Raw genomic sequence first — 15,926 nt, 5'->3', positions numbered from 1 at the left:
ATAAGAAAGATTTCTACATTATTCAGCGGACTTTGCAAACCACAGGATTCCGCCAGGGATGACAATTTTATTCCTCCTTGCTGTATATTTTTACAATGGTAAAAGATTCATATGGAACATCCTATGAATTTGGGAAAAAGAATTTGACCCCAACATCTCTGCACCTTCTTCCATGTTGCCCTTTACATGGGGGGCACTCTCCCAAAACTGATATGTAAAGCCACCACCTTCTCCTCCCTCAAATCTGTCCAAGAGTCTCTCTGTAAAACACTCTTGAGAAACCAGCCAATTGATGGACAGATAGTTGCTGTTTTATTTAATAAGGAAAAAACTGTCATGCAAAGAATAAACAAACACATAGAATAAGATAGCAGGTAGGAACATCTGGGTAAAATGTTCAAGGGACCAACTCAAAAGTAGGAATTTGGGGTTACTGGGTCCTCAGTGAATTTACAAATAATAGGCCAGATCCTAGGCTGTGTTAGGGCAGCTTTATATCAAAGTGCTAGCACTAAGCAACCCTAAAGCCAGGTCACTAATCCTTCAGAGATTTCGCCTGCTTGGACTGAAGCTCAAGTAGCATAGAGCTACCGGACCACTTCCGACCCTGGATAGTGGGGGGGGGTTGTTTTCTGCTCCCCTGCACCCAAATGATCTGACCGCACAACACCTTTCAACCACCTTTGCAATGCCCCTCCTCAGCTGCACTGATCTTTCTTCTACCACAACTGACGACTAAGCCCATGAAGTCTATGATAATAAAACAACAAAGCTGGACAATTAGTTAAATACAAAGATAAGAAGTGCAACATTATTTACTCCTGCAACATCCATTTTAAACAAATGAAACAGAACCACTGAATTTTTAAAACAAAATTATAAAAGGATAGTTTATTCAAAAACTATATAGCAAAGGCACAAGGTCAATGTAAAAGATACAGAACACTAAAATTGCATGTTAGAGTCAAGGAAGTCATGATTTTATGTGGAAAATGAAGTGCTAACCTGGCAACCAGGTTGGTCTGTGTTTTGGGAAAAGAATTCAACATTAAAAATCTAAATGGAATGTTTAATTTCTATTAAATTATATGACTATTACTAGTTACAAAAGGTGCGGCAAAAGCAAATCCATATGTTGAACTTATGTGTTTCAAGCACTTTTCATACTGATTATTCAGTTTCATTGATTCTTGCAGAGCATACTTTAAATCTTCTATCTCGTCGAAAAATTCCTAAAAAAGAAAATTCAGTGTTCATCTTTTTTTGTTCTAGTTACATTTCCCATTAGACATTGGAAGGTTATGGTCATACGTCAAAATTTTCCCCTGCTTCAGCCTACTTCTCAGGGTACAGACACAGCGAGTCTCATAGCCCAAGTCGATAGACTCAAACTTCCACTAACATGCTAAAAAGAGCTGCATAAACATTGCAGCTCGGGCCAGAGCTCAGGCTCTGAAGCCTGGTGAGGGAGGTAGGCTTCAGAGCCTGAGCCAGAACGTCTACACAGCAACATCAAGTTTATCAACTCAGGCTCTGACACTCGCTGCTGTGGGCTGTGTAGACGTACCCTCAGAGTACTCTTCAAGTTATACACATAGGAATCACTTTGGTCACCAGAGAGGCTGCAACCACATCTGAACTGAGATGTAACAGCTAACTGCAATACTGCACAACAGCTTACAATTTTTATATAGCATCTTTCATACAAACAGTTTCAAAATATTTTACAGACAAATAACAAAAGTAAAGTAGAAAATATGATAGCAGCAAGAGAAATTAAGAGAGAAGCAAAGGAGAGAAGAGTCAATGTTGCAGAAAGACAAAAAGGTAGTTCTAAATGGCAAGGATAGGTAGTCACACAAACCCACTGGTGTGGGCAGAGATAGTAAGATGGATTCAAGAGAGAAAACAAAGTCCACAAAGACACAGGAAACAAATCAGTGAAAATTTAAAAAACCAAAGGGATGTCAATGGGATCTCAAAGTGAATCAGGAGCCAAAAGAGGTGTCTGCTAATGGAAATGTAGTTACATTTCCCTGTATTTGCAAAAGCCAGACAGTAGAATTCCACATATCATGAAGTCTGGAGAGCTGAGAGTTAGAAGTTAGTCCATAAAGACTGGAACTGCAATAGTCAAGGAGAGAGGAGACTAAGGTATGGATACGGATTTCAGTAATGGAGGAGTGAAGGCAATGACGTGCACAGGCAATCTTTCAGAGTTTAGGACAGAAAAAGAATAGCATTTCCAAATCACTTACACAGGAAGTTTAGCAATAGTAGGCAGAATGTAATGACCCAGAACTCTAGCTCGAAAGGTGACACAGAATCTACTACTTTCAAAAGAGACTACATGATAAAGATGTCTCCAGATTTTACTGTGTTCTTCTCTTGTTTTTACTTTGACTAAGTGCTTTGGAGAAAGGAGTCAATGTTGGCTTTGTAACCTACCACACACATCTTGTAGTCATCTGTATAATACAATTCCACAATTGTTACTCTGTATGTCACTGTGAAGCCTACAATGTCCATTGAGTCAGCATGAGGAGACAGAAACAGCTACAAGCTTGGCTGAGAGCTCTTTTTGTTCAGAATATCACCAGATTCACTGTTTTACTGTCCAATTTTTAAGTTCTCAGCCACTTTAATTTTATGAATTACACCTATGTGGTGTGCAGCTACAGTAGGCATGTATCTATGCCAAACCATGAGTCCTAGTTCATTGCAATATCAGAGGTAACTCAACCAATCACCACCCTTCCTCTATAGCTAATTTGCATGCAACAGTTGTATTGGTTGTATGAGAAAGGCTGCATAGACTGTGGATTATGTGGCCCGACTGCCACACCCATGTGATATCACAGACTTTCAGCTACTAGTATATCAGTAATAAGAACATTAGTGACAAATTATTAGGTCCTCAGATAGATCTCTCATCTGAAATATGAGATTTTCAATCACACAGTAGTAATCCTACCTCCTAAATAAAACATCAGACTAGGCCATATTGATTCAGTAACAATCCTTAGAAGACAGTCACACACCATAAATCACCAACACCACTTCCTGCTGGATCTGTAAGTACTACCCAGATGAAAACCTGTTGGAGCTGATGAGGACAACAGGACAAGGCAGTACATCCTTCAAGAGGTAGCACTAAGTTAATACTGAAAACAAGTGAAAAGTGATATCAGTATCTGAATTTATTCTTCAACGAACACTCAGGACTATACAATTAGGATTACTCTCTACACACCGAGCGTAAAATTATAAGAGCACCTAACTGGACTGAAGTTCCCAAATCACTTGAATGCCAATGATGCCAGTATGTACTACAAATGTCCCAGTCCAAGAGCCAATGGATTAATGTTTGTCCTCAAATCAAAAGGACCGAGCTGAAATCATTTGATTTTTGTGTTTGCATAAAGGTAAACCCAACTGAAAGGAAATTTACTGCTAAAAATGAAGAAAACTTTCATCTGGATAGTCAAATAACTCAGATGAACAGTAAGATTGGCCCTCCAACTCTTACCATTTCATTTCAAGAATTACCAACACTTCCCACTAACTCACTTCCCCCTTGGTCCAAATGTCTATTTTAACAGCCCAGCAAAGAAGAGTGAAAAGTCTGCCCTAGGAGTAATTAACTCCATGGGAGAATAATCCTCCACTCACAAATATTACAGAGCAGCAGTGGATGCTTAGGTTTGAGAAATTTGTTTTTGTTCTTGATGCAATTATCTATCTGTTGGGCAGAACTAAGTTAATCGATTTACACTTCAGTCAGTGTGTCCATAACACAGAGAAAATAATCTCTCAATTCATCATGAAGGTGAAGGACAAGAGACAGAAGTCGCCCAAGACAAAAGCGTGTTCACAAGAGAATCAAGCAGATAAAAACAAAAGTTCACTTGAATTCCAATTACTCCTCTTCCTGAACAAGTGTGAATGGAGGAGATTAAATCAAAGACGTTTTAAATGCTAACAAGCAAACACATATTGGAGTCCATTTGTACAACAGCAAGTACTTCTATGGTTAATATATGCTAGGAAGTTAGTTTTATAAATTTGTCTATTATGAAATTTACCCTAAAAGCAAGGTACCTTGTCTAATCCAGGTAATTCATTTCTTTGCATTCTCTTTTCTCTAGACAACTTCTCGTTTTTTTTCTTCAGCTTTTGAATCTCAAGCAGCAATAGCTCTACATTCAAATTAAAAATTAATATTTTAATCACTACAATTAACTTCTCATACATCATATTATACTACATCCAATGTGTGTGTTATGAGCAGTAATTTGCATAACAGTATTTTAGAAAAAAAATTATTTACCTTTAAAAATCTGATCCTACCCATTACCAGCAACTACGAGATCATAGGATATGCCAGTGGGATAGCTTTTCGTACATTTTTATAAAAGCCTATTCTGAGATTTTTGCTTTGCTAGCATTCTATCCAACAATCAGAAAGTCTACTCTCACATATGATTTGAGGACTTTGGAACTGCAGTGAGTTCTTGGCTTTAAATAAAAACCTTGATGTCACAGTAGTCTGGGCACTCTATATATAAACTATTCCTCTGATGGGTTCCTCCATTAGTTAGATAAAATCCTGTTCCATTCTGCTCTATTCTAGAAAAGTAACCTTATAAAAATTATACTGTGTGGGGTCTAGGTTTGTCTCTTAGCTTCCATAACAAAGGTACCCAGTTTGCTGTAAAAAAAAAAGGGGGGGGGGGGAGGAGGGAAAGGTTAGATCTGGCTAGGTTCTCCCTCATACATCATCAACAAAAATTAAGATTCTGAAGTCAAAAGTATGAAGCTGCAAACCTGTGCAAGAAGACTGACTCCAATGGGTTTGTACATGTACAGCTGACTATAACATAGTAATAATGTTGATATACAAGATATAGACTACAGCTCCTTTCCAGAGCTACACTGGCTTTATAGGTCTAAGCAAAAAAAAAAAAAAAAAAAAAAAGCAGTAAACGTTTTTTGTCACTAAAATAAAAAATATGAGACTAAATCCACGCAACACAGATCTACTGATCAGATGGGGCCATTTTCATATAGGCCTTATTGTAGTATCTTAAGTGCAATTAAGCTTTGAAAAATGGCTAAATGAAGCACGTGGCCTTGAGTGAGCCCTATGTTTTAGGATGGAACGCATCGTTTTTGATGAGAAATGACATGTATAAAAGCATCAGAGCAGAGATTCAATGTTTGTTTTGTAAACTGCTGTACATATCTATTACCTAAATATTTGCAAGAACAGGCTCCCTGCTTTTTACATATGCATCTGTGAGAAAATGTTACTTCTCTCTCTGCTGTTGGAGTCATTACTCCAGAAACAGTGTTGTCCTTCTGGGAGACCTTTTTACATTCCAGCTGCTCAATTCTTTGTTCTTGTCCTTGAAGTTGATGCTCTAGCTCATGAATTTTAATCTATGTTAAAAAAAATTGAAAATTTAAAGCAAAAAAGTGTACAAAAAAATCACTCTCAGATTTATGTGATTAGAAATATCTCTTGAGCACCAATTTAAAGACCCCAGTATCTAATTTAGAACAGAATTTACCAGCAAAAGCATGAAGGATAAGAGACAAATCCTGCAAACACCAATTTTTTTCAAAAATCTGTTATAAATACATACAAACAAATAAGAAATACCAACCCTCCTCCCACAAAAAAATGAAACATTTTACACTGGTCCTGATCTGAACTTACTGATATCAGCCATACAACAACCATGACACTTTACTTTGAAAAATGATTAATCAAAGTACATAAATCTGAAGAGGCACTTATAGAATTTAAATGTATTGGGGAAAATATTAGTTTGAAATATTACATAATATTGTCAGATACAGCATGTCCCACATTTTTTTTTACTAAATACTAAAATACAACAATTTTCTTTATCTAGTGACTACATTTACATAACTGGATTTTTAAAATTTGTTTTGTTGTTTAACTATGAAATCTTAATATGAAGTTTTTAAACTAACAATTATGCAACTCTTTTTTCTGGCAATAGCAAAAATGTTGTTTATCCCAACACAATGAACACTAACTCCAGTTAGATTGAGCCAGTTCTTACAACTATCTACAAAAATAGCCTAAAGGTAATCAACACTGAAGTCATGGACCAAAGAGAGCAGTGACAGAATTTACTCTTAAAGTCAAAATAAGACCATTCACCTGTGAACTCAACAAGGAAAACAGAGAAATATTCATGACCATTTATACAAATATTAGGAAAGCTCAAAACTCATCCTTAAGTGTCACATTAAATTATTTGAACTAAACTGAACAGTCACTACTTACAGTAAGATTTTTAATTGTTTCACTTTGTTCCTGGTTTATTTTGATTTCTCTGTCATAACGTTTCTGCAGGTTATTATACATCTGAAGTATTCTAACAGCAGAAAAAAGTGTATGAATTGCTGAATATAGCATGCAAATTACCATTTTATTCCTTCATACCAGAATCCTTTAAAAAAAGCCTGCTCACATTTGGTAGTTGTCAGTTATACGGAAACCCTTTGGACTGTAGTTGTATTTCATATCTCTGAGTCTACATAAATCAGGTCCATAGATTAACTCAGAGGTAGGCAACCTATCGCACAGGTGCCGAAGGCGGCACGCGAGCTGATTTTCAGTGGTACTCACACTGCCCGGGTCCTGGCCACTGGTCCGGGGGGGCTCTGCATTTTAATTTCGTTTTAAATGAATCTTCTCAAACATTTTAAAACCCTTATTTTCTTTACATACAATAGTTTAGTTATATATTATAGACTTATACAACGAGACCTTCTACAAATGTTAAAATATATTACTGGCACGCGAAACCTTAAATTAGAGTGAATAAATGAAGACTCTGCACACCACTTCCAAAAGGTTGCCGACCCCTGGATTAACTAGTGCAGTGTTTTTCAATCCATGGGTCACAACTCGGCATGTAAGGCACTGGGTTGTCTTGCTCTGGACAGCACCGCCAACCGGGATGTTAAAAGTCCCATTAGCGGTGCCGCCCAGCTAAGGCAGGCTAGTGCCTATCTTTTCCGACACTGCACTGTGCCCCAGCAGCTGTCCGGCTTTTCTTCAACTGGGTCCCCAGAAAAAAAGTTTGAAAACCACTGAACTAGTGAATATGCATGGATGTTTATCCAATTACACCATTAATATGTTCATTAACTCCTTGAAACAGAGCATAGTCTTAGGTAATAACCCAAATTATTGGTATTCTTGTGTATAAGAAATATGCCCATTCAAATACCAACATTCATATGAAATGAATCCAAAATAGATATACAAAAAAAACTGTACACTAGACATCAACAAAGAACAATAATGTATGGTTCATGCCTGCAACACTTAGTCATATGAGTAGACCCAATGACTTCATGGGTTAAGGATTGGACTATTCAAGCCTGACTCAAAGGTCACTGACTTCAGTGGATACTGGACTGGGCTCTTACTGAGAACAAACTATGTGAAGACTATGTGACTATGTGAAGAATCCTGTGCTTTCTGAAACAGACACTATGATAAAACCTCTATAAAGCTATACATACAAACGCTGAAGGTTTCTTATGGATAAAGTTATTTCTCAGTCTCATGAAACAAAGGGTGCTTATACTGAATGTTTGGCATATTGAACTTATTTTATTAACTTTCACAGAAACACCTCATAGCTAGAGTTAGAGGAGAGAGTGAGAAATATTCATGGTGTATAAGATTTTATTTTTTTATATTTTGCCTATAAAGTCAAATATGACTGCATGAGTGTGTTGTATCCTATTTCACCTAACAAGTTTTAATAGTGCAATAAAAAGACAGGAGGACAAACATTACCACACATCAGCGGTGTATTATTGCCTAGGCCGACAAGGTCTAGGCCTAGGCCTAGGCCGGCAAATTTGAGCACCCACGGAGAAGCTCCCCTCCCCGCCCACACCACTCCAGCTCACTTCTGCCTCCTCCGCGAGCACACCACCGCATCCCGTTTCTCTCCCCTCCCTCCCAGCGTTTGCGCTGCGAAAACAGCTGTTTCATGGGGCAGGGAGGGAGGGGGAACACAGCGCGCTGGGGGAAGAGGCGGGGCTGGAGCAGGGATCCAATAGGGGTAGGGAGGGGGCAGAGTTGGGGCGGGGACTTTGGGGAAAGGGTTGGAATGGGGGCGGGGAAAGGGTTGGAATGGGGGCAGGCGGGGCAGCAATTATTTCAGGGCCTATGGGCAGCAAAATCATTAATCCACCACTGTCACACATGCATTACAATTATCTCCTTAATAAGGATAATCATGAACTATTATAGAAAATAGTGATGGGCTAGAAACACTGTAAAAATCAGATTCACTTTAAGTGCTGAAAAAGCAAACCATTTATCAAGATATTGGCTCTGTCTTCTTCCTTCCTGTCAATGGAACTACTGTATATAATTCAGACTTCAGTGAAAGGGATTTTTAATTATGAACATTTGATATTAGCAAAGGTAGGAGAATTCCTACCATTTAGGCAAATTCTTGGTGACTTCCCAATAACTATTGTCCTACAAAATATGTATTTGAATCTTTAATTTGATCAAGTAAAATGTAAGACTCCAATCCTGCAACAGATAGAGCATGAATGGACTGCTACACCTATATGGAGTCCCAGTGAACTTAATATGTCTCCGTGCAAGCTAAGCAGACCCTGCATGCACTACAAATTGCATGATAACAGCCTTAATGCTCCTTCTGTGAACTGAACTAAAACTGTACCCTTCACATCAAAGCCAGTTATGAGAGTTTACATTCAGAAATAATTCACAAACCCCAATGTAAAAGAAATCACTTCTTGTTCAAAGAACAACAAACTAAAGCAATAGGATGATTTAACTGCTATGGTTTTATATTGGACAGTGCACTGTCCAATGAATGACTGCATGATTTAATACTTTTTAATACTTCTAGATTCCTAACCTCAAATTATGTCATTTAGCCTTCTCCTCTCCACAAGCTTCCTTACTTCTTTCCATTTTTCCCTAAGCTTCCCCACTTCCCTCTATTTTTCCCAAGTGAGTGTGTTGTGGAGAAAATTTCTACTGAAGCCTTATATATTTTTCTCTACTTTCGTTGTCTGAAGCACTATCAAAGCATTCCCTTTCTCAACACTTAAACAAAATGAATTTTCATTTCTATAGCATAATGAAGGAATTTGAATTGACATTTCTCATGAATAATATACTCCATATTCTACCCAAGAGAAGTGAATCACCATATAAATCCCTTAAAGTATGCTAATTCCAGTAAGAAAAGACATACTTCATTAACCTTGCAAATAAGCAAGTCCCCAGAAGAACTTACCTGGCACTTTCGCTTGCTACTTTCATTTCCTTGTTGTGACTGCCACTTCCCTTGTGCCATAAGTCGGATTCTGTTTGAACCTGAACACTTAATTGAAATAAATGCAACAGCTTAAGGATGGTCTCTCTCCCACTCAACAATGCAAACAGATTTCAGAACTTTGATGGGACATTTTAAAGTAGGAAGGATAAATGAAGATTTTTTTTTCCTTTGACCTCAAAATACAAGTTTACACTTCTCATGTTTTTCACTCTGTATGGTAAGTCCTGAAAATACTGCACATAGAACTACACTGAATGCTATCTAGCTACTTTTCAAAGCACCAAAACTTAAAAAAAAAAAAAAAAAAAAAAAAGTCAAAACTTCACTTCCAGATGTTTTTAAGTAACATTATTACTTAAAAGTATTGCACATTACACTCACTGATAGTTTATTTACCATCAAAATATCCTAGAGCACTTTACACTAAGTTGGATACTTGTTGCACACTGAGTAAGCAAATGCAGCAACCACATACATACAGATAGATATTAGAACTTGTTGTACTGACAATGTGAATTTTGTCCAGAGCACCAGGCTTGCCCTCTACTCATTTTTTGAGCCGTGCCCCAAGACTTTTATCATCCCCATTTTTCCTTGAACGGACAGCCAACAACGATAAGCAGAACAAATTGTGTTTAATGGTTCATCTAAAACAGTGGTTCTCAACCAGGGGTCTGGGGCCCTCTTGGGGGCCACAAGCAGGTTTCAGGGGGTCTGCCAAACCAGGACCAGCATTAGACTTGCTGGGGCCCAGGGCAGAAGGCCGAAGCCCCACAGCACAGTGCTGAAGTCTGGGGTTCCAAGCCCAGCCATCCAGGGCTGAAGCTGAATCCCAAGCAACTTAGCTTTGCAGGGCTCCCTGTGGCATGGGGCCCCGCAGCAACTGCTCTGCTTGCTACCCCCTAACACTGGCCCTGGCTTTTATATGCAGAAAAACACCTGTGCCGTGGAGTTTTTATAGCATGCTGGGGTGGCCTCAGAAAGACAAAGGTTGAGAACCCCTGTTCTAAAAGATGTCATCAGGGGACAAGTACCCAAGTTCTTCATGGCAATGTCATCCCTACTTCAAGACTTTAATCCAGGGAAATAATAATTCTTACTCTCTGCTTGTGACATAGTCACGCATTAACTGATCCAGATGCAGTTTCTCCTGGATCTGAGCCAAATAATTTTCTAGCTGTTGATTTTTTCTATGCAGCCTTTTCAACTTCTTAAGTAGCTGTTCGTTTTCATTATTGAGCTGGAAAGTAAGAGAAAAACATTTTACCAAATGACATTTTCAAATGCTATATTAATGTGGGTTCCTAACATTTCTGATTAACATTCATTTTTATAAACCCCAGTATGTTTACCCTGGGTCACTCATATGCATAAAGCAAGGTACTTCAGAAAGCCATTGGCTTAATATTTTTTATGGAGAATGAACCCCAACACACTTTCCTTAGGATATACACAAAAGATATAATATCCTCTGTACAGTATAGTGAATCAGTACCAAATGCTTCTATTTTGTCAGTGCATCAAGTGAAAAATATGTCTCTATACACAGAGAGGGAGAATATATGCATGCTGTTGCCAGAGGTTCTCAAACTGTGGGTCGGGACCCCAAGGGCTGGTGTTAGACTTGCTATGGCCAAAGCCAAAGCCTGAGCCCCACCACCCAGGGCCAAAGCCCTAAGGCTTCAGCCCTGGAAAGGCAGGCTAAGGTTACATGCCTCTTGCTCAGGGAGGAAGTCCTTGGCCTGCAGCTCTGGGTACCCCCACAGCTTGGGGCAGCAGGACTGGGGTAGGCTCAGGTTTGGGTCCCCCCTTTTGGGGTCATGTTGTAATTTTTGTTGTCAGAACGAGGCTCACAATGCAATTAAGTTTGAGAACTGTTGTGTTGGACTACAGTTTGAAACATAGGCCCCAATTCTGCAGACACACTTGTGCTTATCTTTATACATGATTAGTCCCATTGAAGCTCTTAGTATATAAATAGCTTTAGGATGCAAAGAACTTTATATATTATTTTCACCTACGTAGCTTATTCCACTGCTTAACTATCTTTATAGTGAGGAAAAACTTTCCAATATCTAACCCAAATCTCCCTTGCTATAAACTAAAATGATTGCTTCTTTTCCTGGACATGGAGACCAATTGATCACCATCCTCTTTATTGTACCATTTTACACATTTGAAGACTCTCATGTCCATGTCCTCAGTCTTCTCTTCTCTAAACCAAATATGCCCAATTCTTTCACTCTTGTATTTTCCAAGTCTTTTTTTTTTCTCCCCTCTGGACTCCCTCCAATTTGTTCACACTTTTTAAATGTGGTATCCCAAACTGGACATAGTACTCTGGCTAAGACCTTATCAATGTCAAGCAGAGCAGAATCATTAGCTGCCATCTTACACATGGCACTCCCATTAGAGAAGAATCACCTCCCATGACTTACACATGGCACTCCTGTTAGTCTGTCACTTGCCTTTTTTGCAACAGCATCACACTGTTGACTCATTTTCATTCTGTGATCCACTGTAACCCCAAGATCCTTTTCTGCAGTACTGTTCCCCAGCCAACTATTCTAATATGATTAGGCTTATTTCTGTAAACTCTTATCATTTTGATTACTATTACACTGAAGTCATCTGGAATATCCAAGCAAGTAAAGTTAAGGATGCCGTGTTTGCAGCATCAGAAAAGTTTTAAAAATAAAAAAGTACACTTCAAATGGGGGTGGTTTTTTACATGAATTAGGATATTGTAAATCCAAATGGTAACTAGATTGGAAGATCTTATGAAGTTTATGTTCAGCTATTATAAACAACAGCAGCTTACACTTCATCTTCTAATAAGAAAAAGAGCAGTTTAAGATGTTGGAAACATGCAAAAGCCAAATAAATGCAATGAAAACAATATAAATGGTTACGCTATTTAAACGCCAAGTGGTCACTGTGAACAATTAATGAGTTCATCTCCTTTTATCCTAAAAGTAGTTACAAACTAAGCGCCTAACACTACCAGCTTGCAGTCTGGTTAACTGGGGGAAGGGGCGGATAAAACTGGTATGAAGTAATACCCATGCCTCTAATAAGTCCCCCGCCAACGTTCGCAGTTTACACTCGTATTTCCCTAGCTTAAGAGGGTTTTTCACTCCTGGCGCGGTGCGAAAGTCCCAAATGGGGGTTACGAATTAGGTGAGACCAAGGCGGGGTGGGAGGAGGACAGAGAAAGCGCCAACCCACAGAGCGCTGCCCAGCGCGGGAAGCGGGCAACCCCCCCGGGCCCTTCCTTCTTCTCCTTCCGGCCCAGGCAGTCGAGGCACGTGAGACCGTTTCCCGCCAAACTGACACGCGGCTGGTGGCGCTGCTACGTTCTGCCTGGCGGAGCAGCGGGAGCTCGTCAGCGGCCACGCGGGGGCAGCACCTCCGCCAGCGCCACCGGGCCAGTATGGCCCCGCCCCGCCCGTTGCTGAGGGGCTGGAGCCGGGAACCATCTGCCCCTCGCAGGCAGCCGCCACCCGAGCCTCCGCGGCTCACTCACTTGGAGACACTGGTGGACAGTGGGCAGCTCCATGGGCCCCACAGGAGAGACCACACACCCCCCCGTGCACGCGCACGGAGCAGAGACTAAAGCAATCCCTCCCCCCCGCGCACAACGCGCGTCCTCTCTTTCCAACGGCCTCGCGGCTGCGGCACTGAAAGCCCCCTGGCTAGGTGCCCAATTCGCTGCCTGTCCGCTTTCCTTCCGTGTGTGCATCACCCGGGGCGTGCAGGGACTGGGGGCGCCAGTGTTTCAATACTGAATGAGGATTTAGAGGCGGAGGCGAGTCCAGCCTCACGACCGCCTTTCCCAGCTCGAGACAGGCAGTCGTCGGGCACCTAATTACTCGGAGGGATGCGACCTCAGAAAGTGGGTGATGTAATTAATCCGCGAGTACGCCGCTTCATTGGGTGCTATGGAGACGGGGCAAAGAGGAGGGGCTAGTTCCTCCTACGGGTCCAACAGAAACTCAGACTAGCGAACCGTCTAAGCTGGTGGTTTTCAAACGTTTTGATTGGGGACCTAGTTGAAGAAAATTGTTGATGGCCGCGACCTAGCGGAGCTGGGGGTGAGGGGTTGGGGGGGGCTCAGGGCTGGGGTGCAGAGGTGAGGGCTACTGGGTGGGACTGGGAATGAGGGGTTCAGGGTGTAGGAGAGGGCTGGGGTGTGGGCTTGGGGTGTTGCCAGGGATGAGGGGTTTGGGGTCCAGGAGGGGGCTCTGGGTTGGGGGGGCTCAGGGCTGGGGGTGAGGGTTGGGGTGCAGAGGTGAGGGCTACTGGGTGGGACTGGGAATGAGGGGTTCAGGGTGTAGGGGGGGCTGGGGTGCGGGCTTGGGGTGTTGCCAGGGATGAGGGGTTTGGGGTCCAGGAGGGGGCTCTGGGTTGGGGGGGCTCAGGGCTGGGGGTGAGGGTTGGGGTGCAGAGGTGAGGGCTACTAGGTGGGACTGGGAATGAGGGGTTCAGGGTGTAGGGGGGGCTGGGGTGCGGGCTTGGGGTGTTGCCAGGGATGAGGGGTTTGGGGTCCAGGAGGGGGCTCTGGGTTGTGGGGGCTCAGGACTGGGGCAGGGGATTGGGGTGAGGCACAGATTTACCTCCAGCGGCTCCCAGTCAGCGGTACAGCTGGGGTGCAGAGGCAGGCTTCCCACCTACCTTGGCACCACGGACCACGCTGCGTGTGAAGCAGCCAGCATCAGGTCCGTCTCCTAGGCGGAGGCGCACAAGTAGCTCGGCACAACTCTCACCTGCAGGCACTGCCCCTCCCCAGCTCCCGTTGGCCGGAATGCAGAGGCAGTGCTCGGGGTTGAGGGGGGGGCTGAGGCAGCGTGTGGAGCCCCGAGGTCCCCCTGCATAGAAGCTGAACCCTCTGCTAGCCGCTTCCAGGGCACAGCGCAGTGTTGGAGCAGATAGGTACTAGCGTCCCTTAGCTGATCAGCACTGCCAATGGGACTTTTAACCTCCCGGTCGGTGGTGCTGACCAGAGCGACCCAGTGCCTGACATGCCACGACCCAATAGTGGGTCGCAACCCAAACTTTGAAAAATGCTGATCTAAGTGATTCTATGGCACAGTCTGTGTGCGCTGTGCTATGTGCCTGTACAGGCCAAGGCTTTTGATTAGATTGCTGGTCTTCTTGCAATATTTGCTGTGTCCCGCCGGAGTCCTCCTGTACTGATCACATCACGTGCTCCATCTTTTTCAAAGGGGAGCGTCTAGCTTTCAGGCCTGGGAAGAAAAATGTGAAACGAGTTCACTCTAAAGGCACCAAAACCAGAAGACAAATAACAACCCAAAATGTATTACTTTTTAAAAGTCTCTTTATTTTTTAGCAAGTCATAATTTATTTTTTAAACTGACTCATGATTTTTGAATATTTGGGGCTGACAATTTTGCACAAATACATTGAATGCTTGTGGTTGGCAATATTCTACATAAGCACATGTGCATATACATAGATACTGAATACTTGGGGTCGACAGTATTTCACGCAAGCACGTGGACAACTGAATGCTTGAGTTTGACCTGCACACAAGTGCACATGCGCACACGTTGAATGGGGTTGGCAATATTGCACACAAGTACATGGACACATGAGCACACATGCATGCACATGTAATGCTTAGGGTTGTCAATACTGCACACAAATGTGCACATGCATACATAGTGAATATCTGGGACAGTATTGCATGCAAAAGCACATGCCTACACTGCGGTTGACTTGCACACAAGTGCACATACACGCACTGAATATTTGGGGTTGGCAATATTGCACACAAGCAAATGCACACACAAACTGTGATCTTTTAGTAAGGCCCCTGATAGCTGCCACTCACCCTCTCTTTGTGAGGTCTCCCTTGTTTACCTCATCCTCAGGATCAGCCACACAACCCTCCAGGAATCATTCTCAGGGCTCATGAGATTGCCCTGTTACTACATGGCATCTCAGGGAATCACTGTACTACCATGACAAACTGATGCTGAATAAAGCAAGAACCCCTGTGCAGTCTTCAAAGAACATGCTTCTTGACACCAGTCACTGGCTCAGTTCACTTAAAAAAGGGCATGTTATTTTCCATATGCCCTTTTATAATTGTAATTAAATTTTGCAAATTTGATGTAAAAATATTTTACTTCATTTTTATCTGGATACCCATTTTTTAAATGGCAACGGAAAGCCTTGGTGGGAAGCACTGCAGTAGGGAAAAGTCAGACAAAAGGTATCCCATTATAGAGAGTATGAGCAGGACACTACATTTCCCTGAAATCTGGAAATGTCTCTGTTTATTAATTGTTCATAAATCTAGTAGTTAAAGCCATGTGAGAAGATAACGGCCTGTAGAGGCAAAGGGGGTGGTATTTTCAAGAGCATTTAAACAACTTGGTAAGACTTATGCTTGTAAGCCACTTAGGTTCTTCTGCAGAAGGGTAAGAGGAAGGGGTAAAGGATGGACTTCTCTGGAACTCCCATTGAAAGTGGAAGAGAGAAGGAAGAGGAGCCCACTGAACAACATGCAGAAGG

General features: G+C 41.9%; 1 protein-coding gene across 5 annotated transcripts; it reads right to left on the bottom strand.

Annotated features, from left to right (window-relative positions):
- Positions 1-847: 847 nt before the first annotated feature.
- Positions 848-13,099, bottom strand: LOC115646660 (centrosomal protein of 290 kDa-like). Of its 5 annotated transcripts, XR_003999091.1 has the most exons (8): positions 12,913-13,099; positions 10,487-10,626; positions 9,345-9,431; positions 6,323-6,413; positions 5,253-5,442; positions 4,102-4,199; positions 3,042-3,164; positions 1,155-1,232 (listed from the first exon to the last, which is right to left on the bottom strand). XR_003999091.1 is itself a non-coding variant. In XM_030552742.1 (7 exons), exons 1-7 carry the CDS (start codon positions 12,943-12,945, stop codon positions 1,080-1,082), a joined length of 792 nt encoding a protein of 263 aa, XP_030408602.1. In that variant the 5' UTR covers positions 12,946-13,099; the 3' UTR covers positions 848-1,079. The 5 variants fall into 5 exon arrangements, 2 of the variants coding, with proteins under 2 accessions (XP_030408602.1, XP_030408603.1); XM_030552742.1 differs by lacking the exon at positions 3,042-3,164 and having other exon boundaries at positions 848-1,232; XM_030552743.1 differs by lacking the exons at positions 3,042-3,164; positions 12,913-13,099 and adding an exon at positions 12,001-12,764 and having other exon boundaries at positions 848-1,232.
- Positions 13,100-15,926: the final 2,827 nt, after the last annotated feature.

Source organism: Gopherus evgoodei, chromosome 2 (genome assembly GCF_007399415.2).
Source record: "Gopherus evgoodei ecotype Sinaloan lineage chromosome 2, rGopEvg1_v1.p, whole genome shotgun sequence".
Lineage (NCBI taxonomy): Eukaryota > Metazoa > Chordata > Testudines > Testudinidae > Gopherus > Gopherus evgoodei.
This window is presented reverse-complemented; position numbering and strand designations above follow the sequence as displayed.

Coding starts and splice junctions, on each gene's coding strand:
- LOC115646660 (XM_030552742.1), bottom strand. CDS start 12,945: ATGGAGCTGCCCACTGTCCACCAGTGTCTCCAA. Junction 4,200..5,252: donor CTGTTCTTGCAAATATTTAG/GTAATAGATATG, acceptor ATTTGAATGTAG/AGCTATTGCTGCTTGAGATT. Junction 1,233..4,101: donor AATTACCTGGATTAGACAAG/GTACCTTGCTTT, acceptor TTTCTTTTTTAG/GAATTTTTCGACGAGATAGA.